This window comes from Eleutherodactylus coqui, chromosome 8, assembly GCF_035609145.1.
Source record: "Eleutherodactylus coqui strain aEleCoq1 chromosome 8, aEleCoq1.hap1, whole genome shotgun sequence".
NCBI lineage: Eukaryota > Metazoa > Chordata > Amphibia > Anura > Eleutherodactylidae > Eleutherodactylus > Eleutherodactylus coqui.
This window is the reverse complement of record NC_089844.1, coordinates 122,455,775-122,480,172: the sequence shown is the minus strand read 5'-3', so window position 1 is coordinate 122,480,172 and position 24,398 is coordinate 122,455,775. Positions and strand designations below refer to the sequence as shown.

General features: G+C 41.7%; 1 protein-coding gene across 1 annotated transcript in view; it reads right to left on the bottom strand.

Moving 5' to 3' along the window:
* The window catches only part of BAIAP3 (BAI1 associated protein 3), a 176,421-nt gene extending 153,926 nt beyond the window's left edge, over window positions 1-22,495 (bottom strand). Inside the window, exon 1 of the mRNA XM_066577504.1 lies at window positions 22,365-22,495. Within this exon, the coding sequence (XP_066433601.1) occupies window positions 22,365-22,495 (131 nt within the window). The remainder of the gene's footprint in view (window positions 1-22,364) is intronic.
* Between the last annotated feature and the right edge of the window lie 1,903 nt (window positions 22,496-24,398).

The window sequence follows — 24,398 nt, the reverse complement described above, 5'->3', positions numbered from 1 at the left end:
AACTGCGGGCGTATCCCGCTCCATCCTTGGGCATGAGCCCTAAATAAATTAGTTTCTGAGCTAGACCTATAACAGTGCCCATCCTGCTCTTCCAGGTTAATTAGAAAGGGGAAATTACAATGAGAGATAGCATTTACACAGATGGCACAGAGACAGTTGAGGAGGGGGATTAAAATAACTTTGAAAAACACCACCACAATTGTACACTGAATGGCCACTTCATCAGAGACACATATGCTAAGGAAAAACGAGTTGTGAATTCGGACAGGTTAGTTAGACAACTGAGGGGCTTATATATTCAAGTATGTTCATTTATGATTGGGGTAATTTCTTACTAAAGGTAGTAACCTGGATTAGTAATAAATGTACTACCTCAAAAGTTCTTTCCATGTTACGCAAGGATAGGGTTGGGTTGAGAGTGATCTGAGACCCCTTACCAACCACTACAGCTGTAGTGGCCCAAAGTCTATATATCTGACCTCTCCATAACTGTCATACATGTCATGTATTCAGTGTGGATGCACTGTGCAAATTGTCTTGTCAGTAGTTATATGTATTGCACAGCTGCCGCATTTAAGAGGTTAATGTCTGTGAATGGCTGGCATATGTCTGAAAATTGTCTTGTTACATGGGTATGTAAGACATAAATATGAGTGCAAGCCAAAAGGTGTAGTCTTAAGTGTTCCATTGCTTCAACAGTAGAGTGTGGAGGGAGAGTGCCGGCCACATAGGGGTACCTTCAACCCTCATGTGGTGAAGAATGGAGGCTGAGGACAGGTATCCTGACGTTCCCATCCCAGGACCCCTACCTTGAGTGAGTGGAAGTAACGAGCCTGCTGTGCAGTGTTTTGTCTACTGAGTACAAGTGAGTATCAGCGGAGTGTTCTTCCCACCTTCGGTGTGTCTATCCAGAAGCGGAGCCTTACAGATAACCTAGCCTGTAGGCCCGGTTTCATCCTGTGTCCCGGAGTATGTGTGTCTGTCCAGGAGCAGTGTCATACAGATAACTAGGACTGTAGGTCCGGTGTCATCCTGTGTCTAACTGACCTTGCTGAAATTGTTCTTCCTGCACTGGTGTGTGAAAGTTGCCTTAAAGAAGTAAAGTTCCAGTCACTCCCCATTCCCAGTGATTGAGGTATTCATTATAACAATGTGGGGACTCTATTATTTTCTGCCGGACAACCAATGGTGTGAAGGAACGGTGGTGTCACGAGTGACAACTTCTTCAGTCCACTACACAACTATACAGGTAACAGCTGTTCCAGCATTGCCTGGAAGAGACCTAGCAGTGCCCTGGTTCAGGTCGTACGTGCCCTCTGAGGGGGAGTTTGGTAGAGCCACCATAACAAGTGCCATCTCTACCCCCACCAGCTCCTCAGTGTTGTGCCTCGGTTGCTGCGGGACGTTACACAGCCACTATACACCCGATTTGGGTAAATAAATTGCATTTGATTAGCTCCTATCACTTTCTTGGACCTGACTTAAGGGCTATAGTTCCTGTGGTACTGCCCTGATGGCCACTACACTATGGGTTGAAAACAATTGATGTAGATGATCTGGAGATGTACAGTATATAGGATAGATGCTCTTCATAAGCCAACCCCTTTTAAGGAAATGCATAAATAACAATTCCCTAACATAATAATATTACTACTAGAATTTCTCCTTTTTTGTGGTGAAAGTCTACCAACAAAAACACAACAAGGTTACTGGGAATTTCATATTCCTCATTGTTGCTCAGAGGATACTAGATATTTTATTTTCTGTACACAAAAATCCTAGTATCTCAGCCAACTGGGAAAAAAAAGTAGCAACATATCACGGATGTGGAATTTACATGGAATCCGAATCGTGGTTTTTGCAAGCAGGTTAGTCCGACTGAAGGAGACCCATCTTTATAACAATCTGCAGCAGATTTCAGTGAACAGATTTCTGCTGTGGTCTGTACTGTACTTTCCAATGTAATTTAAGATGTGCGCTGGTGATTCATCGTCAATACGCCTTGTCACATTTTTGTGTATTATATATATATATATATATATATATATATATATATATTATATACACATACATGCACACACACGCATGCAGTATCTACATATACACACAGTAGTGTGCAAAAGTATTAGACAGGTGTGAAAAAAATGATGCTTTCAAAAATAGAAGTGTTAATAGCAGTCGAGTAAATTAACGAAAAAGAAATGTAAATCAAATCAATATTTGGTGTGACAGCATCAGTTTTTCTAGGTAGACTTGTACACAGCTTTTGAAGGAACTCAGGAGGGAGGTTGTTCCAAACTGATCTTCTGTGGATGTGACTTCTGGCTCTTCATGTAATCCCAGACAGACTAGATGAAGTTGAGATCTGGGCTCTGTAGGGCCACTTCTAGGACTCCCTGTTCTTTATGCTGAAGATAGTTCTTAGTAACATTAGCTACACACATGCGCAGAAATATCCATAGGATTATGATAATACAAAGTTTCTCTTCAAATAGTCATTGAGTCAAATGATAACATTGGCTCCCTGCAGCCACCACAGGAGGTGGCAAACTGCATTCAGATTTATACAGCTGGTATTATAGAGGTTCTCAGGGATTATGAAAAAAATACTTGACAGTAAAAAAAAGGAAAAAAAACAACTATATGACACCTTTTAAACAGCTCCCCCAATCCCACAACACTGATCTAGTCCAGGAAGCAACTGGTTATGTGTCACTTATTATTTAAGTGACAGCTAGGCCAATCACTGATCTCAGCGGTCACGACGTGTCATTCATGCACAGATGTCTCCCACTCTCTTAAATTTGTATAGGGTCCCTGAAGGTAGAGCTTCATATTAAAGGTGTCTCATCAGAGCCTTTAGGATTAAGTGTGCTGGAATGATGTTCTTAGGATTTTCAGCTGCATGTTCCTTCTTCCTTTAAGTCAACATTCCTAGAATAGCTGACGAATTCACCTCCATGTACCCAACGCTGATACAAGAATGTCTTGGTGCTGTCATTTTCTACCAGTGACACATACTGAGCTGTGTTCAGAGCTTCTCACCACAATCCTGCATTTTTAATGTGCAAATGACAGCGAAGTGATACTTGGGACTGAAATACTTTGCAGAGTGAAGCAAAGAAACACCAAAGCCCCTTCTACACGGAATTCTTATAATTCAAACGAGTGAAAATGAACTATAATCGTTCAGTGTAAATGCAGCCAATGGTCAAGGGACAAATTGTCTGCTTTTCATTCATTTTATGTAAGTGTAAAAATCATCGTTGGCTCGTTCACTAATCATTGGGTTTAAATACAGATCATTCAGTCGTTCTCAGTCACTTACACAGCAAATGTGAACGACTGAAGGACTGAAGAAGCCAACAGTGTATCTGCCTGTATAAACAGGCTGCATGAGCAAAGTCCCACATTGTTCGCTCGTTCAAATGGTAAATCGTTTGGTGTAAACGGAGCATAATTGATCACGAACGTGTGGTGACAGCGTATTATGCTCACGGGTTTTGACTGTACGAGTCTGCCATAGGCTTCCATGTTGCCGCTCACACGTTGCGCAAAATACACATGCAAGAAAGATCTCAGCACGTTCTATTTTGACGTGTATTATGCGCACATACACACAAAGATAGTGCATGTCAGACAATGTCATTGCGTACTCGCTGTGTGCTGCCTCGCGGGCGGCACGCATGTGGAGCCGCCCTAAGAATTACCGGAGAAAAATGAGTAACCAACTTAACATTTATTTAGTTCCTCGGTGCCATGGAACCTGTTATTAGAAATGAATGCTGCAATTATGCACTAGGCTAAATTACATACCGCTAAAAGTACAGAGGAGGTAAGATGGTTTTGTTCGTTATGACAGCTTCAAATCTCCCTCTGCAGAAAGCTTAAGACACAGACAAAACTGTAAAAACTTCACATCATTTGCACTTCAAAAGAAACTAGTTAGTTATATTCCAGCAATTAACATTTCAGAAAACATGGGGGCTCCAAAATATCAGATGCAAGGTAAAAATAGTGCAAGTGCTCAAGAGAAAATGATAGACGACATATGCTCGGTATTTATTACAGTTGACCAGATTGGAAAATACCTTATTAAATACTCTATTAGTAAATGAAGGAGCTCAACAACTAGGCACAGTGGATAGAACAAAGAACGTCTCTTTCTATGGAGGACCCGACAATTAATTAGTCCATTGATTTCAATGGGAACTGTGTCATACCTCATTTCACCTGTGGAAGCACTGCAGGGAAACTGAACTCTTACTGCTGTATTAGGGCCCTTTTACACGGGACAACCTGTCAGGTGCAGATGCCCAACAGGTCGTCCTACTGATCATTATCCTGTGCTCTTACGGCTTTGTTCCGGCTCGCCCGCCTCTATCCACAATAAACAGGCAGTCATTCATAGATGTACAACTGCCTGTTTATATGAACCAATTGTTCAGTTTTTATGCATGAAGGAACTGAGCAATAAGCAAAGGAATCAGCATTCGTTATACAGTCTGTGCATGCATTTAGACTGAACGATAATTGTTTAGCTCCTCGCTGGATCACATGAAACCGAACAACTATTGGCCGATGTAAAAGGGCCCTTACCCCACAGATTAGTGCTGATTGATAGGGCCCAAACAGCATGATCACAAAGGAGCCCTTTTAACTAAATAGGATTATATAAAGTAGACAAACTCTTTAATACACTGTCACATTTGTCCTAAGTATGGACAGATTTGACAGGATGGCAAGATGGTGGCCTTTGCATCATCGTACTGTGCAGCATTAAATGGAGTATATCTATGACAGGCCAGGGCAGTTCTACAGCTAAGGCTGCCTGTCCACGGGCGTTTTTGCACTGCATTCCCCGTGGCGATAATCCGACCTCAGCTGTGAATCGCTGCGTTTCTCCGTGGTGAGCCTATCTGTCAGATAGGCTCACAGCGGAGATTCGTCCTCTGGCTCCTGCTCCCCCACAACGCCCATGGACAGGCAGCCTTAAGCTGCTAAATGTTTATAAAGTTCTACTTGAAATATAAAATTAAAATAAGGTACAAGATTATTACACCATTAATACTGGCATTCCACCAGGTTTTCTCATGTGTATGGCCAGTTTTACAACTCCAGGAGGACAATTCAAAATTAGAAGTTAAAGGGGTTGTCCCATTTGCACAACCCCTCTACATGTGCAATATTAGGCCTTAGTCACACGGGCGTTTTTTCCCGCGATTTGCGGATCGCATGACGGATGCGCATCCGCAAATCGTGTGACCGGGACCAAAAAATCGCCCGAAAAAACTGCTCCTAGCCGCGTTTCAATAGAAACGGGCCGGAGCAGTGCAGCGCTGTCCAGCGCATTGAATTCAATGGAGCCGGCAATACAGCCGGCTCCATTGAAAGCAATGCACTGCGGGCGATCTCACAATGAATTTTCGGGAAGGGCTTAAATATATAAGCCCTTCCCTGCAATTCATCCAGAAATGTGTAAAAAAAAATATATATATATATACTCACCTGGTCCCGGCAGACGGAGTTCAGCCGCGGCGGCCGGCAGTTCTCCTGAACTGCTCTGAGTAGTATTCAGCAGCCAGGGATTTAAAATCCCCGCCTGCTGAATGAGCTGCTCCTGATTGGTCACAGCCTCACCAATCAGAGGCAGCTCTCACTTACCCATTCATGAATGGGTGAGTGAGTGCTGCCTCTGATTGGCTCAGCGCAGGGACCAATCAGGGGCAGCTCTCAGCTGTCATTCAGCTGAATTCATGAATGGGTAAGTGAGAGCTGCCTCTGATTGGTGAGGCTGTGACTAATCAGAGGTAGCTCATTCAGCAGGCGGGGATTTTAAATCCCCGGCTGCTGAATACTACTCAGAGCAGTTCAGGAGAACTGCCGCCGGCCGCAGCTGAACTACGTCTGCCGGGACCAGGTGAGTATATATATATTTTTTTGTTTTTACACATTTCTGGATGAATTGCAGGGAAGGGCTTATATTTTTAAGCCCTTCCCGAAAATTCATCCCGCGCTCGCCGGCAGCCCATTGCTTTCAATGGAGCCGACTGTATTGCCGGCTCCATTGAATTCAATGGGCAAACATCGTTCTTCTCTGCCACAGCTGTTACAGCTGTGGCAGAGAAGAATGATTTGTCTACTATATGTTCTCAATGGGGCCAGCGCTGCTGCCGCCGGCCCCATTGAGCACATATAGAGAAGAGAACAGGAATCGCAGATTGCAGATAGGTGCGATCTGCGATTTCTGTTCTATAATTTTTCGGACGAGCGCATAAAAAGCGCTGATGTGTCCGATACCATTGCAAAGCAATGGTTTTATAAAATCGCCGGACGCATGCGCAAATCGCACGAAAAAACACCCGTCTGACTGAGCCCTTAGTGTATATGTTCATCACAGAAGGGGGTCTAATGCTTGCGACGCGACACTCATCTATGAGCCAGATGAAAGAGTAGCTGCAAAGATCCCCTCCCGCTGAATTGGCACTATGCAACACATCTCCTCTACATTGTCCATTGCACGGAAAAAGAGCAGTTGCACTGAGTTTTCCAGACAATGATAGCTGATCATCAGGAGTTCATAAACCAGAATTATGGAGACAGAATTAAGCCACCATGCTGATTAATCTAAAAAAGTATTGCCAAGATGGGACAATCTTTTTGCTTTCCCATGAGGAGTAATTATTCCGTATTACGCATCCAAATCTGCAGTTTATTCCGCCCATGCAAGTTCCTCACCAACCCTGCAAGTCTCATTGCGGATCTTGATGCAGAATTGCAGGATGATTTAAAGGGGTTGTCCCGCGCTGAAACGGGTTTTTTTTTTATTCAATAGGCCCCCCGTTCGGCGCGAGACAAACCCAAGGGATGGGTTAAAAAAAAAAAGGTTTAGTACTTACCCGAATCCCCGCGCTGCGGCGACTTCTTACTTACCTTACCAAGATGGCCGCCGGGATCTTCACCCACGATGCACCGCGGGTCTTCTCCCATGGTGCACCGTGGGCTCTGTGCGGTCCATTGCCGATTCCAGCCTCCTGATTGGCTGGAATCGGCACACGTGACGGGGCGGAGCTACGAGGACCAGCTCTCCGGCACGAGCGGCCCCATTCACCAGGGAGAAGACCGGACTGCGCAAGCGCGTCTAATCGGGCGATTAGACGCTGAAATTAGATGGCACCATGGCAACGGGGACGCTAGCAACGGAGCAGGTAAGTGAATAACTTCTGTATGGCTCATATTTAATGCACGATGTACATTACAAAGTGCATTAATATGGCCATACAGAAGTGTATAACCCCACTTGCTTTCGCGGGACAACCCCTTTAAGCCATTATAAATCCCCAGCAAAATCTGTACAGAGATGTGCAGAATCTGGATACGCAGTATGGGTACTTTTGCATGCGCAGAATTAGTCTGCAATACGCACTGCAACATGCTGTAAATTCTGCACCAAAATATGCAGGATTACCTATGGATTTTAATACAGAATTGAAAATGGCTTTAATTCGCCAGCAATTCCGCATAAAAAAATCTGCAGTTAGAGTTCCGTGCCGAATTCCACAGCAACAGCTGAAGCGGCATCTCACAGTGTGTGTTGGCGGAATAATTCTACCTGTGTTAAACACCCCATAGCAATATGTGTTTCTTAATCACAATTTTTTTTCCATTTGGTTTTGTGAGACCTTGCAATTCTGAGATAAAAGCAATTTCCAGGCCACCAGAAAACAGGAATAGTTACTAAGGGCCCTTTTATACTGAATGATAATCATTTAGATTCTGGAGCATAGGAATCTGAATGATACACTGGTCAACCGTGGAAATCTTTCCAACTTGAAAATAAGTATTTCTTAATCATTTCATCATGGAAGAAACGAAATTGACATTGAAAACTTGATGTAGCCCATTTAAATTAAATATATGTACCTTTATTCAGATCCACAAGTTTAGATGAGTGAAATCATTAAATAAACAAAAGTATAGATAGTAAAATAGTTGAATAACTAAAATGTAAATCTGATACCGTTATGCTCAAATCTTAGAATTCTTAGAAATCTTAGAATCTTCTTAAATATAACAATTTTGAGCAAGTTCTTCAGGGTCATTGAGAAAGCAGCATGGGAGGCATTTAAAGATGTTGTGCATGGCTTCCTGGAAAATCGAAGACTTGATAATTACGTCGAGATTGTGAATAAACTTCTTGAAAAGTACCATCAGTTAGGTTGCAATGCAATGGCCTAGCCAAGAGTGCCAAAGTGAGGGTTGTCACGGGTGGATCTATGGTCCCTTCCAAAAGTGGCGCAAGGGGTGCTCTGCTCGGAGGTTGTGCAGTGGCCCAAAGAACGTACTGGGGTACGATTAACAGGAAGGCCTGTTTTGTCATGGGTGACGCCAGCACTCCAACCAGGACCCTCGGGATGGAATGCCGATGAAATAATTTGGACGAGTCCGGTAGCTTGGGGTAGTAATCTGAAAGTATGCAGATTTACTAAGCTGAAGTTTGTAACAGTTGCAAATACAGAATTCCAGATGCAGGACTTGGTAATGGTACAAGTAGATATAGCAGTATGCAGTGAATTGAACATGATGAAGATAATAGCAATATTGACTTGAATAACAATTTACTTCAACACTCTCTCTCCTGTACTATAGCCGAACCTGATTCTCTAAGACAATTCCCTACTAGTTGCTTTAGCTCAAGGGATGGATAGATTTCACCAAGTGTAGATGAAGCAGAGTGTAAGGTGGCTGCTAGACTAGTCCTGGCTTTGAGTTCGCCGGATAACCTTAGACTCACTGTTTTAGTGGAAGACCAACCTCGGAATAGATTCTCCTCCTTTCTGCTGTGGATCACCAAGAGAGTGGAATAAGACCTGGGAAGAATGTGTGGATACTGCATTCCCTCTTGCACGGGCACCTCCTTCTTCTCCGACACGACCTCTCTCCTCCAACGCCTAACTACCCCTGAACTTCCACACTCAACTGCTCACTCTCTCCTTATATCTCCTCTTACTCATTCCTGCACTTTCTCTACTCCTCCCACTCTGCATAGGGACTTGTGTTGCTGCTTACCCGCCCTTCTACTCTGCACCAGTAAATTTGACGCTGACTGTCTGCCAATAGGACACCAGCTGACATCAGGGCTAAGCTCTAGGCTTAGGGGAGAAACAGAGTCTCTCCTACGGATGGCACCTTCTATGTCCAAGGATGGCATGTAGAAAGGTGTGACAGGACAGGAGTTGCTGTGAGTGTTCTGTAGGACCCGCTGGGCCCCTACAGCAACATGTCACTCAAAATCCATTTCCTACATTCTCATCTGGACTTCTTCCCTGAAAACTGCAGTGCCATATGTGACGAACATGGAGAACGATTCCATCAGGATATATCGAAAATGGAATGAAGGTATCAGGGAAAATGGAACGCTTCTCTGCTTGTGGACTACTGTTGGACAGTGACAAGAGACGCCCCAGAAAAGGAGTACAAGCAACTAGCAAAGAGAATTCGTAGACGCGATTAAGCCCTTTTAGTTGAAGTTAGTGTATCTATAAAACCAGAGTTAGGCCCACTAAACAAAATCTATATATATAAAATTGAATGTATGTCTGTCTGTATGTCTGTGTGTCTGCGTGCGTGTCTGTTTGTCCTTTATGCGCTACTACACCATTCATCCGATCGCCATGAAACTTTGGGAAGTTGTTGGGTACACTCCTGGGAAGATTATAGGCATAGTACATTTATGCTACGATAAATGGCGCGCGTGCGTCGTCGACAGTTACGACCCCCCACGTAGATCGTTTGATTTCCATCATTGCCATTAATTCTCTCACTTCCCGATGTTGTAGAAACATGAAATTTGGCACGAGCATTGATTATGTCATAAATAGGAAAAGTTAATGGGTCCCAACTCGATTATTCAATTGTAAGCGCCAAAGAATTAGCGTCCACATTTTACGTGCGGAATCTAATTTTCTCGCTTTCCAATGTCATAGAAACTTGAAATTCGGCACGAGCATTGATTACGTCATAAATAGGAAACGCTAATGGGTCCCAACTCGATTATTCAATTCTATGCGCAAAAGAATTAGCGTCCAAATTTTACATACGGAATCTAATTTTCACACATAGAAACTTGAAATTTGGCACGGGCATTGAATATGTCATAAATAGGAAAAGCTAATGGGTCCCAACTCGATTATTCAATTCTAAGCGCCAAAGAATTAGCGTCCAAATTTTACGTACGGAATCTAATTTTCTCGCTTCCCAAAGTCATAGAAACTTGAAATTTGGCACGAGCATTGATTACGTCATAAATAGGAAACGCTAATGGGTCCCAACTCGATTATTCAATTCTAAGCGCCAAAGAATTAGCGTCCAAATTTTACGTACGGAATCTAATTTTCTCGCTTCCCAAAGTCATAGAAACTTGAAATTTGGCACGAGCATTGATTATGTCATAAATAGGAAACGCTAATGGGTCCCAACTCGATTATTCAATTGTAAGCGCCAAAGAATTAGCGTCCAAATTTTACGTACGGAATCTAATTTTCTCACATAGAAACTTGAAATTTGGCACGGGCATTGAATATGTCATAAATAGGAAAAGCTAATGGGTCCCAACTCGATTATTCAATTCTAAGCGCCAAAGAATTAGCGTCCAAATTTTACGTACGGAATCTAATTTTCTCGCTTCCCAAAGTCATAGAAACTTGAAATTTGGCACGAGCATTGATTATGTCATAAATAGGAAACGCTAATGGGTCCCAACTTGATTATTCAATTGTAAGCGCCAAAGAATTAGCGTCCAAATTTTACGTACGGAATCTAATTTTCTCACATAGAAACTTGAAATTTGGCACGGGCATTGAATATGTCATAAATAGGAAAAGCTAATGGCTCCCAACTCGATTATTCAATTCTAAGTGCCAAAGAATTAGTGTCCAAATTTTACGTCCGGAATCTAATTTTCTCGCTTCCCAAAGTCATAGAAACTTGAAATTTGGCACGAGCATTGATTATGTCATAAATAGGAAACGCTAATGGGTCCCAACTCGATTATTCAATTCTATGCGCCAAAGAATTGGCGTCCAAATTTTACGTACGGAATCTAATTTTCTCACATAGAAACTTGAAATTTGGCACGGGCATTGAATATGTCATAAATAGGAAAAGCTAATGGGTCCCAACTCGATTATTCAATTCTAAGCGCCAAAGAATTAGCGTCCAAATTTTACGTACGGAATCTAATTTTCTCGCTTCCCAAAGTCATAGAAACTTGAAATTTGGCACGAGCATTGATTATGTCATAAATAGGAAACGCTAATGGGTCCCAACTTGATTATTCAATTGTAAGCGCCAAAGAATTAGCGTCCAAATTTTACGTACGGAATCTAATTTTCTCGCTTCCCAAAGTCATAGAAACTTGAAATTTGGCACGAGCATTGATTACGTCATAAATAGGAAACGCTAATGGGTCCCAACTCGATTATTCAATTCTAAGCGCCAAAGAATTAGCGTCCAAATTTTACGTACGGAATCTAATTTTCTCGCTTCCCAAAGTCATAGAAACTTGAAATTTGGCACGAGCATTGATTATGTCATAAATAGGAAACGCTAATGGGTCCCAACTCGATTATTCAATTGTAAGCGCCAAAGAATTAGCGTCCAAATTTTACGTACGGAATCTAATTTTCTCACATAGAAACTTGAAATTTGGCACGGGCATTGAATATGTCATAAATAGGAAAAGCTAATGGGTCCCAACTCGATTATTCAATTCTAAGCGCCAAAGAATTAGCGTCCAAATTTTACGTACGGAATCTAATTTTCTCGCTTCCCAAAGTCATAGAAACTTGAAATTTGGCACGAGCATTGATTATGTCATAAATAGGAAACGCTAATGGGTCCCAACTTGATTATTCAATTGTAAGCGCCAAAGAATTAGCGTCCAAATTTTACGTACGGAATCTAATTTTCTCACATAGAAACTTGAAATTTGGCACGGGCATTGAATATGTCATAAATAGGAAAAGCTAATGGCTCCCAACTCGATTATTCAATTCTAAGTGCCAAAGAATTAGTGTCCAAATTTTACGTCCGGAATCTAATTTTCTCGCTTCCCAAAGTCATAGAAACTTGAAATTTGGCACGAGCATTGATTATGTCATAAATAGGAAACGCTAATGGGTCCCAACTCGATTATTCAATTCTATGCGCCAAAGAATTGGCGTCCAAATTTTACGTACGGAATCTAATTTTCTCACATAGAAACTTGAAATTTGGCACGGGCATTGAATATGTCATAAATAGGAAAAGCTAATGGGTCCCAACTCGATTATTCAATTCTAAGCGCCAAAGAATTAGCGTCCAAATTTTACGTACGGAATCTAATTTTCTCGCTTCCCAAAGTCATAGAAACTTGAAATTTGGCACGAGCATTGATTATGTCATAAATAGGAAACGCTAATGGGTCCCAACTTGATTATTCAATTGTAAGCGCCAAAGAATTAGCGTCCAAATTTTACGTACGGAATCTAATTTTCTCACATAGCAACTTGAAATTTGGCACGGGCATTGAATATGTCATAAATAGGAAAAGCTAATGGCTCCCAACTCGATTATTCAATTCTAAGCGCCAAAGAATTAGTGTCCAAATTTTACGTACGGAATCTAATTTTCTCGCTTCCCAAAGTCATAGAAACTTGAAATTTGGCACGAGCATTGATTATGTCATAAATAGGAAACGCTAATGGGTCCCAACTCGATTATTCAATTCTAAGTGCCAAAGAATTAGCGTCCAAATTTTACGTACGGAATCTAATTTTCTCGCTTCCCAATGTCATAGAAACTTGAAATTTGGCACGAGCATTGATTATGTCATAAATAGGAAACGCTAATGGGTCCCAACTCGATTATTCAATTCTAAGCGCCAAAGAATTGGCGTCCAAATTTTACGTACGGAATCTAATTTTCTCACATAGAAACTTGAAATTTGGCACGGGCATTGAATATGTCATAAATAGGAAAAGCTAATGGCTCCCAACTCGATTATTCAATTCTAAGCGCCAAAGAATTAGTGTCCAAATTTTACGTACGGAATCTAATTTTCTCACTTCCCAATGTCATAGAAACTTGAAATTTGGCACGGGCATTGATTATGTCATAAATAAGAAACGCTGATGGGTCCCAACTCGATTATTCAATTCTATGCGCAAAAGAATTAGCATCCAAATTTTACGTACGGAATGTAATTTTCTCACATAGAAACTTGAAATTTGGCACGGGCATTGAATATGTCTCGATTATTCAATTCTATGCGCAAAAGAATTAGCGTCCAAATTTTACGTACGGAATCTAATTCTCTCACTTCCTGATATATATAAATGAATGTATGTCTGTCTGTATGTTTGTCCTTTATGCATTACTACACCATTCATCCAATTGCCATGAGACTTTGGGAAGTTGCTGAGTGCACTCCTGGGAAGGTTACTGGCATAGTACATCTATCCTATGATAGGTGGCGCGCGTGCGAGCATCATCGACAGTTATGCCCCCCAGACAAAGATAGTTTGATTTCCATCTCAAGCACGAAAGCAAAAGGCATTACGAGCAACAGGATGAGTGTTCAACCAGAAAATGATGCATCCGCCGAACGTTTCGCAAGACAATTGCTGGATATTGAGAATGCCGAGGTAAAATGAAAGCTGTGCTGTGATTGGTTGCTATTTCTTATACTGCTGAGGTAAAATGAACGCTGCGCTGTGATTGGTTGCTATTTCTTATACTGCTGAAGTAAAATGAAAGCTGCGCTGCAATTCGTTGTTATATATTATACCACTGAGGTAACATGAAAGCTGTGCTGTGATTGGTTGCTATATATAATACCGCAGAGGTAAAATGAATGCTGCGCTGTGATTGGTTGCTATTTTTTATATTGCTGAGGCAGAATAAAAGTTGTGCTGTGATTGGTTGTTATTTCTCTTACTGCTGAGGTAACATGAAAGCTGCGCTGTGATTGGTTGTTATATTTTATACTGCTAAGGTAACATGAAAGCTGCGCTGTGATTGGGTGTTATACTGTATATTAGAAAGCTGAGGTAACATGTAAGCTGCGCTGCGATTGGTTGTTATATATTATACCACTGAGGTAACATGAAAGCTGCACTGTGATTGGTTGTTATCTAGATATATAAAAATGAATGAATGTATGTCTGTCTGTCTTCGCAGCAACGCGCGACGGGTACGCTAGTATAATATAAAATTCATTTTCCTTGACTCAAAATTAGGGTAGTTTAGTTATTTTGAGAAAACAAAGAACTTCAAAGTGTATTTTTAATATTTTGATTTGAGATTAGTATATCTTAAAAATCAAGAGCTAATAAACAAAATCTAATGTCATATTCGTGTTTTTCGACCCAAAATTAGGGTAGTAAATAGAGATGAGCGGTAAGGCCGATTTCACAATCGAGCACCGCGATTTTCGAGTACATCACTACTCGAGTGAAAAGATTCGGGGGGCGCCGTGGGTGAGCGGGGGGTTGCAGAGGGGAGGGGGGGAGAGAGAGATCTCCCCCCTGTTCCGTGCTGCTACCCCCCGCTCCACCATGCCCCGCCCCGCGGCGACCACTGAATCTTTTCACCTGAGTAGTGAAGTACTCGAAAATCGTGGTGCTCGATTGCGAAATCGGCCTTACCGAGTACGTTCGCTCATCTCTAGTAGTAAACTATCTTGAAAATATTTCAAATTGCATTTTTGTTGTCCAGTGTAATCATCTAGTGAAAATGCTACCAGCAACTGAACAACGAATAATTAACATTTGTTTGTCATTCAGTTTCTGCAGACATAAAAATCAAATGACAATCAGCCTGCGTAAACAGGCCATTGTTCACTCAAGAAGTCTGTTCTCTGTGAATGGAGGCAGTGGCCGGAACAATCTTTGCTGGCTCCGCCTCCATTCATCAAGCAATCCTCCCTCCCGTGTGAAAGCACAGAAGTTAATATAGCTTGTTCTGTGTTAAGGCCCATTTAGACGGGACGAATGTCAGGCAAACGATGCCCGACACTCGTCCCCGCATACACTCGCTCGCATGCTGTTGCACGCAGCTAATATTGCTGGCTTGCTCACAGAGCGGCCAGCAGGGTGGCGGGGAGGCTGCAGGAGATTTCACTGCTCGCTCTCCCACGCCCCTCTCTATTGACTTAACAGAGCGGCTGTTCAATACTGAACAGCTGCTATTTACACTGAGCGATCAGGGGGGCGCGAGGAGGGAAATCTCTTGCAGCCTCCCCGCTGTGAGCCAGCAATACTAGCTCCCGTGCAGCAGCATGAGAGCGAGTATGTGCGGGGACGAGTGTCGGACATCGTTTGCCCGACATTCTTCCTATCTAAATGGCCCTTTAAAGAACTCTTAATCATAGTATATGAGAATTTAATTTTACATTAGTTCCATTCAATACTTATAATCATCCCTTATGATTTATTTTATTCTATTTTTTTTTTTTTTAATTTAGCAAATTACAAAATTTGTATTTTCAAATTTAAATCTTCAAGCTGATAATTGTGCAAATGTACAAAACCTAAATTGTTTTATTCATCAATAGCCCTCCCAGACGACATAATGTTTAATTAATCTATGGTATTTTCCTTTTAGTTTCCTCTCTGCCATCATCTATAATTTGCCAGTCACAGAAACTGCACTTTTCTAATTAAGGCACAGTAAAGATGATCAAACTATTTACATTAGCCTTACCATCTACTTGCATGAAAAGGCTATTTTTATAATTGTACTTTTATACAGGAGAGAGCACCAACATTATGAGTAACCTTTGAACTGTAAGCAATTAACTGCACAAAGCCCAGCGCCGTACCGCACACAATCTGTAACAGGCTGGCAGTGCAAAGGAGGTGAACATTAATGAGCTCAGGGCTGCACCTTTACCTCCATTTACTTAGAAGTAGGATTTCAAAAGTTTACTTGCTATTGAATTTTTTTTAAACATGTGCAATTATAAGGTTCATTACGCCGAAAGTTTAGCCATTAGTACTGTCTGAATACGCACTTTTATGTTATTTTGAGTGTCATGCGTTAAATAAAGTTATATACAAAAAAAATGTTAGCATTAGTAATAATTACTATTGATACATAAGACATCAATATCAGGTCAATATCGGGTCCTACTCTAAGCATCACCACCGATCAATTGATCAGGGGCCATCAGTATCAAACTGGCGGGAGTCCTACTCTCCGCACCCAACCACTTAGCTGATCTCATTCGGTGGTTTACCAGGCAGAGCTCTATACATTTGGTAGAGGCTTTGCCTGGTATTGCAGGTCAGTACCAGTCTCTTGACAAGGACTGAGCTGCAGTGAATTGCAAGATTATGCACAACCATTAGCAAAAGTTCAGAGCTGTACCTAGTAAACCATAAAGGGGTGCAACTCTTGCCAGACCACTCGCCCCTTCACTCACCTAAATCACATGGATGACCCAATGATATTGATGTTTAGTAAGCCAGAGTTAGGGTCCCTCCAGCACTAGTGGTCTGTTCGTCTTTACATGCAAGTTTGTCCGTGTTTGGTGTATGTGTTGGTGTCATCAACCTTAAAGGAGTCTGTTTGTTTGTCCTTCTAACCTGCTTTGTGTGATGTGATTGGTGGAGGGGAGAAGTTAGAAAAAAGGAGAAAGAAGAAGAGAGCATAGGATGTAGTTGGTGGAGGAGGTGGTGTGCGCTGAAGTCAGCAGTGCTGACGTTCCTGCTGGGGCTCAGCATCGGTGCAGTCTCACAGGCCAGGAGACTTATCCCCAGAGACTGGAGCTTAGGGAACGCAACCTGGGGAAAAAGTTGGAGTATGGTTGTCGCGCACTCCCCCAGTGAACTGCATCGCTAAGGGAGGAACAGAATTCACCACAACTAGCACAGGGTGCTAGGAAGTAAGAAATGAAGTGGAAAAAGCATTTGAGAATGCTTTTTAAGACAGGAGTGACTGCCCCAAGAGAGTGTCCATCAGATAACTACGACTGAGGATGTGTGTGCCTTGGGGAAAACGGACTCTCTGTTTTAAGTGTGTTGGAAAGATGTGCAAGGGAAGTAAGCATGTCAAGAAACGTGGGACTTAATTTGTTCAAGAGCACTTGTTTCTCATTGAAAAGCAAAAGCACTTATTTTGTATTGGAAAATCAAGACTTGAAAACTTGATTAAAAGAAAACAGAGTGCCTCCGGTTTTGAAAGACATTGTGGTTGTAGACTCATTTATTTACTGCGAGTGACTTGTCACTCATCTAGGGGCACTGGCGTCACAGAGACAATCTAGAACTAATCTTCGATAGTAAGGACTGTTATATCCTATCCTCCCTGCAAGCAGCTGAGCTGGGCTGTACTTTGGCTCTTAGGAGAGGAGATGATAGTGCCACTGTGAAATGCCGCCATTTTCCTGGCTGAGGGCCTGGCTCTCAGTCGCTGCAGGCCGCCTAGTCTAAATGCAAGCCATCAATTTGGCAGTTATAGAAAATATATTATTAATATAATATACTATGTATAAAGGCAAATAGAGAATATATTGATACATAGCAGGCACATATGAAGTCCAAGCTCTATCAACATAAGAATATGGGAAAGCTAGTGTCAAAATGAATTACTGAATTGTGGTTTCACTGTCATTTGGGCAGATTACCTCATATAGGATCATATGACTGCAGCCATACAAAGATGCCAGTGGTTAATACCCCTATCTGATCACGTGGCAGGAGTGGAGGAATAGTCAACAGTCAAGGATAGGAAACTTGTTGTCTAACCCACCCTTCAATATGCTACTGACTATAACAGTTGTGTAACTGGGTGTATGTCAAGTTCTGTTCACACTGGTGTCTTACATTCTGTTTTTGTTGCTTGAAGACAGCCCAATACAAGTCAATACAAAAGGAGTCAAAATGAACGCTAGTGTGAACAGACTGATACAAAACAAATGTAGGAATATTAACTCTTTATAAGGGATTTTTGGCCACTAAACAATTATACAGATTTAGGCCTAGCTCGAAAAAAACAATGCACTTACTAACTGATTTCTGCTATGTATATTCAGTGTTTGTCTGAGATTTTATGTCGTCCACAATGTGTCGGAGGCTGTGTTTAGTATTAGTGTTTCTTAGCCTCATCAACTTGGTTTACAGATTATATACATTGGAGGAGGTAAGCCAAGTCCCATTTAGCTCATGATCAGTGACATGTCATCTTAAAAGGGTAGGAGACTAGATCTGAGACTGGTAAAGCCGAGGGACAGGCATTACACAGCTTCCGGATCATCATGAGCAACAAATGCCAAAATGGTTGAAAAATTGGGGTATAAGGCGTAACCTATAGATGTATATAATTACCAAATAGATATTTGCCAAATTTTTCTGCTTATTTATAAAACCACTATATATACACTGGTTTTATAAATAAACTGCAAAGTTTGGCAAATATCTATCTCGGGATTATATACGTCTATAGCAGGGGTGGGCAATTAATTTTCCCATGGGGCCACATGAGAAATTGGAATGGTTTTAGAGGGCCAGACCAACAAATTCCCCGCTATGTCTTCGACCCGTCTCGTTATAGTTCGCCTGGAGAGGGGCACATTTGCGAATGCTTCTTTTTTCTCAGGACAAATTAGCGCTGCAGAGTCCACCAAACATTCTTTGACAAACTCCCCATCAGAGAATGGCTTACTGTTTCTTGCAATTTTGTAGGATACTACAAAGCAGGTCTTTACGGCTGCATCCCTGGATGAGTGAAGCTTTTTAAAAAATCCTTGCTGACTTTGCAGTTTTGCTAGCAAATCTTCAGATACCCGTGCCCGCTCTGCCTCCGTCAAGTTCTTGTATTTCTCTCCGTGTTTAGTCTCATAATGGCGATGCAAATTGTAATCTTTAAATACAGCTATCTGCTCTCCACAAACTAAACACACAGCTTTACCTTTGGTTTCAGTAAATAGATATTTAGAAGTCCATTCTTTGTTAAAAACTCGGCATTCTGCATCAATTTTTCTTTTTTTAATGTTAGCCGCCATATTTAAGGGTTAACAGCTAACCTCGGAAAATAGATTTTTTTAATACACAGTAGTATGCTCCTAGGAGAGGGCACAGAGAGCTGCCCCAAGAAGAGAGATTAAAAAGTGAATATTATTAGTATTAGGGAAAAGTCCTGACACTTACCAATGACGAGCGTGGAACGATTGTCCTGGCACTCCCCAAGGTCCGCAACGAGCATCCTGGCACTCAGAAGTTACAGTGGCATCACTTACTCAGCATCGGGAAGCAGTGAAACTACAAACTCCGAAGCCTTGTCCATTTTGTTAACTTGTGTGCTGTTTAATAAAGTTATTCAAGCCTACGTCATTGGTAGAGGTGCTTGAATAAGTAAGGCCTGAATAACTATTAGCACAGCACAGAAGTGAACAAAATGGACAAGGCTTCGGAGTGCATAGTTTCGCTGCTTCCCGTTGCTGACACCGGACTCATTGGTGAGTCACCAGGACACTCTTTGTGGGCCGGTCCGAGCTATTCAGCGGGCCGGATGTGGCCCGCGGGCCGTGCTTTGCCCAGGTCTGGTCTATAGGCTGCGCCTTATACCCAAATTTTTCAACCATTTTGGCATTTGTTGTCTAAATGTTTAGTTGAGTGTGACGGTACTTGGGGTCGGCTGCAACTACTGTATATATGGTGGAGAAATGGAAAAAAAGGTGGAGCAACCCCAGTGAAAAGAAAATGGGATTAAAAAATGCAGGTATAAAGCTAAATTGCTGTTGCAAGCTGGAGAAACTTATATTTCAAAGGTGATGCCCACCCTAACTGATGTTATACCTGATACACGTGTTCATATATATATATTCTGGAAGGGTGATATTGTCACGACCTTTTAACATGAAAAAAATAATTGAGAGAGGTATATTAACCAAAAAGAACTCAGATTGTTGTTAAAAACAGCTTGTATACACCTTTCGAGGTATTGGAACTTCTTTCTCAATACTTGCTGGGGTTATACATCCAAAGATGCTAACCAGGTATATAAAACGGAGTTCTTTATGTATCGAATGTGTGAAGTTCTCTTTGGCTAATATACCCATCTCAATTAATTTTTTTCATGTTAATAGGTTGTGCCAACATTAGCCTTCCAGAATATATATATATATATATATATTGTTTTTGTTTGTTTTTCCCTTTTCCTCACTCATTACTGTATAAAGGGATTTTGTCCTTTTTTCAAAAATTTCAGCCCATCACTCTTCAAAAAGAGGACATCATCCTCAATTTTTTTTCTATTTTTCAGTGGGGTTGCTCCACCATTCTTTTACTATCCTGACCATCATGAGTGACTTAGGATCTTTGACAAGCGTTAGATTTACATAGCAGCAAGTTATTATGTCTATTGCTGTATATTTTTTTGTGGTTGAAAACTTCCTTAAGGGTTTTTTATGGGACTCTAAAAGTGATGTCTAATCCTTAAGATAGGTCATCAATATCTGCTGAAAGGGGGTTTTCTGATCAGATGTTGGAAAAGGTCTCTTCACGACATACCAGGTACAGTGCCATACATTTGGTAGTGGTGATGTCTGGTATAGCAACTTAATGATATTTACTTCAATGGGACTAAGCAGCTCTGAGACCACGTGACAAATGAATGTGACATTACTGACATGTGAAGAGGCTGCTGGAGTTCACATGCGCACAGTGATCTTTTCAAAACAGTTGATCTTGATGGGTTCCAAGTTGTGGACTTCCACCGATCATATATTGATTACCTATCCTATGGATAGGTCATAAATATGAGAGTTCTGGAAAACCCTTTTAAGTGTACTCATGTTAGAATTTATTTTGCATAAATCAGTAGTACATGTGAACATACAAAACATTGTATTTTAATAAGGTAAAGTGTCATCTTCCTCACTTTCCATCAGTCTGTAAGTGCTCAGAAACCTCTTGGGCTCCAAACAATCAGTCTAGTGTAAAACAGAAAATAGTAGACAAGGAAGAGAGGGAGGAGGGGGATGCAGCTGCAGTTTCTAACTCAATGTTTTAGTGAGGCATAATGAGAGTTGGAAAAGCAGTAGGGGAAAACATCCGATTGACTTAAAGTACACAGCACAGCTCTTACATTACACCAGGAAGTACCTAACCATCCACCAAGCACTGAGACAAAGAAGGTGACTTTAAAGAAACCAGCAGAAAGAATGGAAAAAAGGAGCCAAACAATGCAGATTAAAACCATTCTGGCTCCCCTACATCTGATGTACATCTACACTGTTGCAGACTACAAATATACCCTATGTAATCTGATCCTGCAGGCATTCTCTATCCATCTGATTCCTATGAACATACATTTCATAGAATATCAAGAAGTGTAGGGGAGCTATAAAAGGGAGTATGACTCCGCAAATGTTTGCAATATAGAAACACTGTATAAAATGCATGCCTTAAAATCATTCTCTACATTTCTTATTGAAATCTGATTTATAATCCCATGTAACTTAAGTGGAGAAAATATGACACAGATACTGCATGGCAGATGTCAACATCTGCCCGAGCAACAAGGTTCCATTGGTCAGGGGTTTAAGCCACTCAGCTGCTGTTATCAGCTGCTTCCAAAACCACCCAGAGCAGGGCAAGAGGTGAAGTAAACAAAATTTGGCAAGAAAGTTCTCAGCCAAGCAGAGGTCAAAAAGGCAGCTCAGTGCTAATGGTTAAAATCCCATTTTGTATCGGTGTTTTCATATTTTTGTCTTCCCCCCTGTATATACATAAAACGTAGGAGATTTTTTAATAAAGACTATTAATAAAGTAGCTTCATTTTAGGATTTTTATTAGATGTATTGAAAAAATAAAAAAAACTTGGTTGAAGACCTATCAAACAGTAAGGGTAAGTCACATCAACGTTAACCTGGGTTATATTTACTGGTATATAATATCGGACTATACTGTAATGTCAATTGTGTATTTTCTTTCTTTTCTGCTTTTAGAATTCTCCAGCAATAGGCTTCAGGTCATATTTGTCTTGGATGTGACATGCAGTTCCTTAAGATCTGCTAAGACACAATGCCATGGCAGTTTCCAGCTGCATGTACTGGGAATCTGAGAGTTTCTCACATCCCCCATCTAAACTGGACACATCCCTGAGGACCACAGCAACGAGCCGCTCTGACATAAACACATAGTTTGATCATTCAGAGTTGACATGCATATTTTATGACATCAAAGCCTGCACATCACCTATGGCTTTCCTTCCAGACTTCTTACCCAAAGCTCATATCCTTTCTTTATTTAGACTCTTAGCAACTGTCTTATGAAGAGTAATAATTCATCTCCACATGTAATACTTTTTAGTGCTTTTACCTGACAGCACTTGACACCTTGCTGGTCTCCTGTGCAGGAGCGCTGGACTCCATCTCTGCTCTTCGGCGAAAGGACTGTCGATTTTGCACTTGTCTTAAGACACTGCTTTTTATCTCTAGTAGCGTTGACATCTTTGATGCCCTGTAGATGAAAGGAAAGAAATTAATTAGTTCAATGTTTAATCTTTATCGCTGATGAGATTTACTGCAAACAGTAAGATCATCATTTTAACTAAATATCTTTAAAGAAAAGTCGGGTTGCAATGTTTTGTACTTTGTATGAAAAAGAAATCTCATTATTTTCAATATAGTGCAAACTTTAAAGACTTTCTAGTTTCATCCATTAATTATTCCTATATTGACAATGACGAGTCACTGCCACTTTTTCAATAGTATCTCTGCTAATAGAGTATAGGACTTAGGCTTCATTCCCACGAGCCTATATTGGATGCCGTTTTTACAGCTGGCCGATATACGCTACCATCTGGGGCGTAAAAGCTTGTGAACGGGTGCACAAATCTAACGTTTATGCGCCCATTCACACGGCATGGGCCCGGTGCATATATGCTGAGGCAGTGATGCCGTTGAGCCTTCCCTCCCCCTCGCCGGCTCACCGCTTCTCTCCTCCCCTCTGACTGATTCCAATGGAAGGGAGTGTGATGGGGCGGAGCTAAGCACAGCACTGTCCTGCCCCCTATCATTGCTGGTTGCGGACAGGGGGCGGGACGGGGCTGGTGGCGAGGAGAGAAGAGGGAGGGAGTTTAGCAGTCACACTGCAAAACTCCCTCCCTTCTCCAGCTGCTGTCATGGGTTCCCATTCCGGGCCAAAAGATAGTTCCAGGACTATCTTTTGGGCTCTAGGTAAAAACACCCGGCGCTATATTGGCCGGCCGGCGCTTTTACGTTGCGGGTATATGGCCATGTGATCTGATGCATTGGAATTGTCGGGCAAATGTACGCTTGTGGGATAGAGGCCTTAGAACGGAATTTCTTCCCTTGGTTAAGGAAGGATTCGTTACAAAATTAATTCATTCTGTATAGCAAAGTCTGAGCAGACGCCGATTGCGGAATCCACAATTCAAATCCGGTCGTATGAGCCCAGACTAAGTCCAGAAAAACCATTTAACCTCTTCAGTATCTTTGACATCCAAGAAAACTGGAATTGACCCCACATCACATGTATTCATTGCATAACTCCTTGGGGTCATCTCAAAAAAAACCAGTGCAACACTAAAACAATGATGTAACTCATCATTAATGTAATGGTGATGAAAAGACAGCTATCAATTTAATTAGAGAATACACAGTTTCCATAGGCTATACCTTTGTTCTTATTTGAAATGCTGTATCCATTTTTAAAGAGACTCTGTCAGCTACTTTGAGTCCTAGAAGCTAAGCTTATGGGGTTAAAGTAGATGACATGCTGAGTTCGGGGATGTAAATTTTATACTTACCTTCCCACCATTACTTTGATGACAGCTCTCAAACCCGCGGCCGAATGTTTCTGGTGAAGGCCCCAAGAAGTTTTCATTCTATGCATAGAACAAGAGGACTACTTAGCGCACCACAGAATGCTAACATCCGGGGGAAATTGAAAAGGGAAAAAACCTTGTAACTCACTGGCGTACCCATAGGGGATGCGGTTGCCCCCCAGCCCAGGAGCCTTAGGGGTTCCATAAGGCCTTTCTTTTGCATATAGGGACCCTAGTACTATGAATAAAGCATTGTGGTTGGGGGCCCTGTTACAGGTTTTGCATTGGGGCCCAGAAGCTTCAAGTTACGACTCTGCGTTAAGTTTGGGGGCCCCAAGATAAACTTTTGCACCCGGGCCCATGAGCCTTTAGCTATGCCTCTGTTGTAACTAGGCTTCATTCAGATGCACATCAGCCATAAGAATCTGAAGGTGCCGCAGACAGCCTTCCATCTAGACTGTCAAGTCCATAATGACATGATGTCAACAGTCGCACAAGGACAAATTTGTCACCTGAGATATTTTCTATCAAGCCTCTAATAGACAGAAGCAATCAGACGCCCT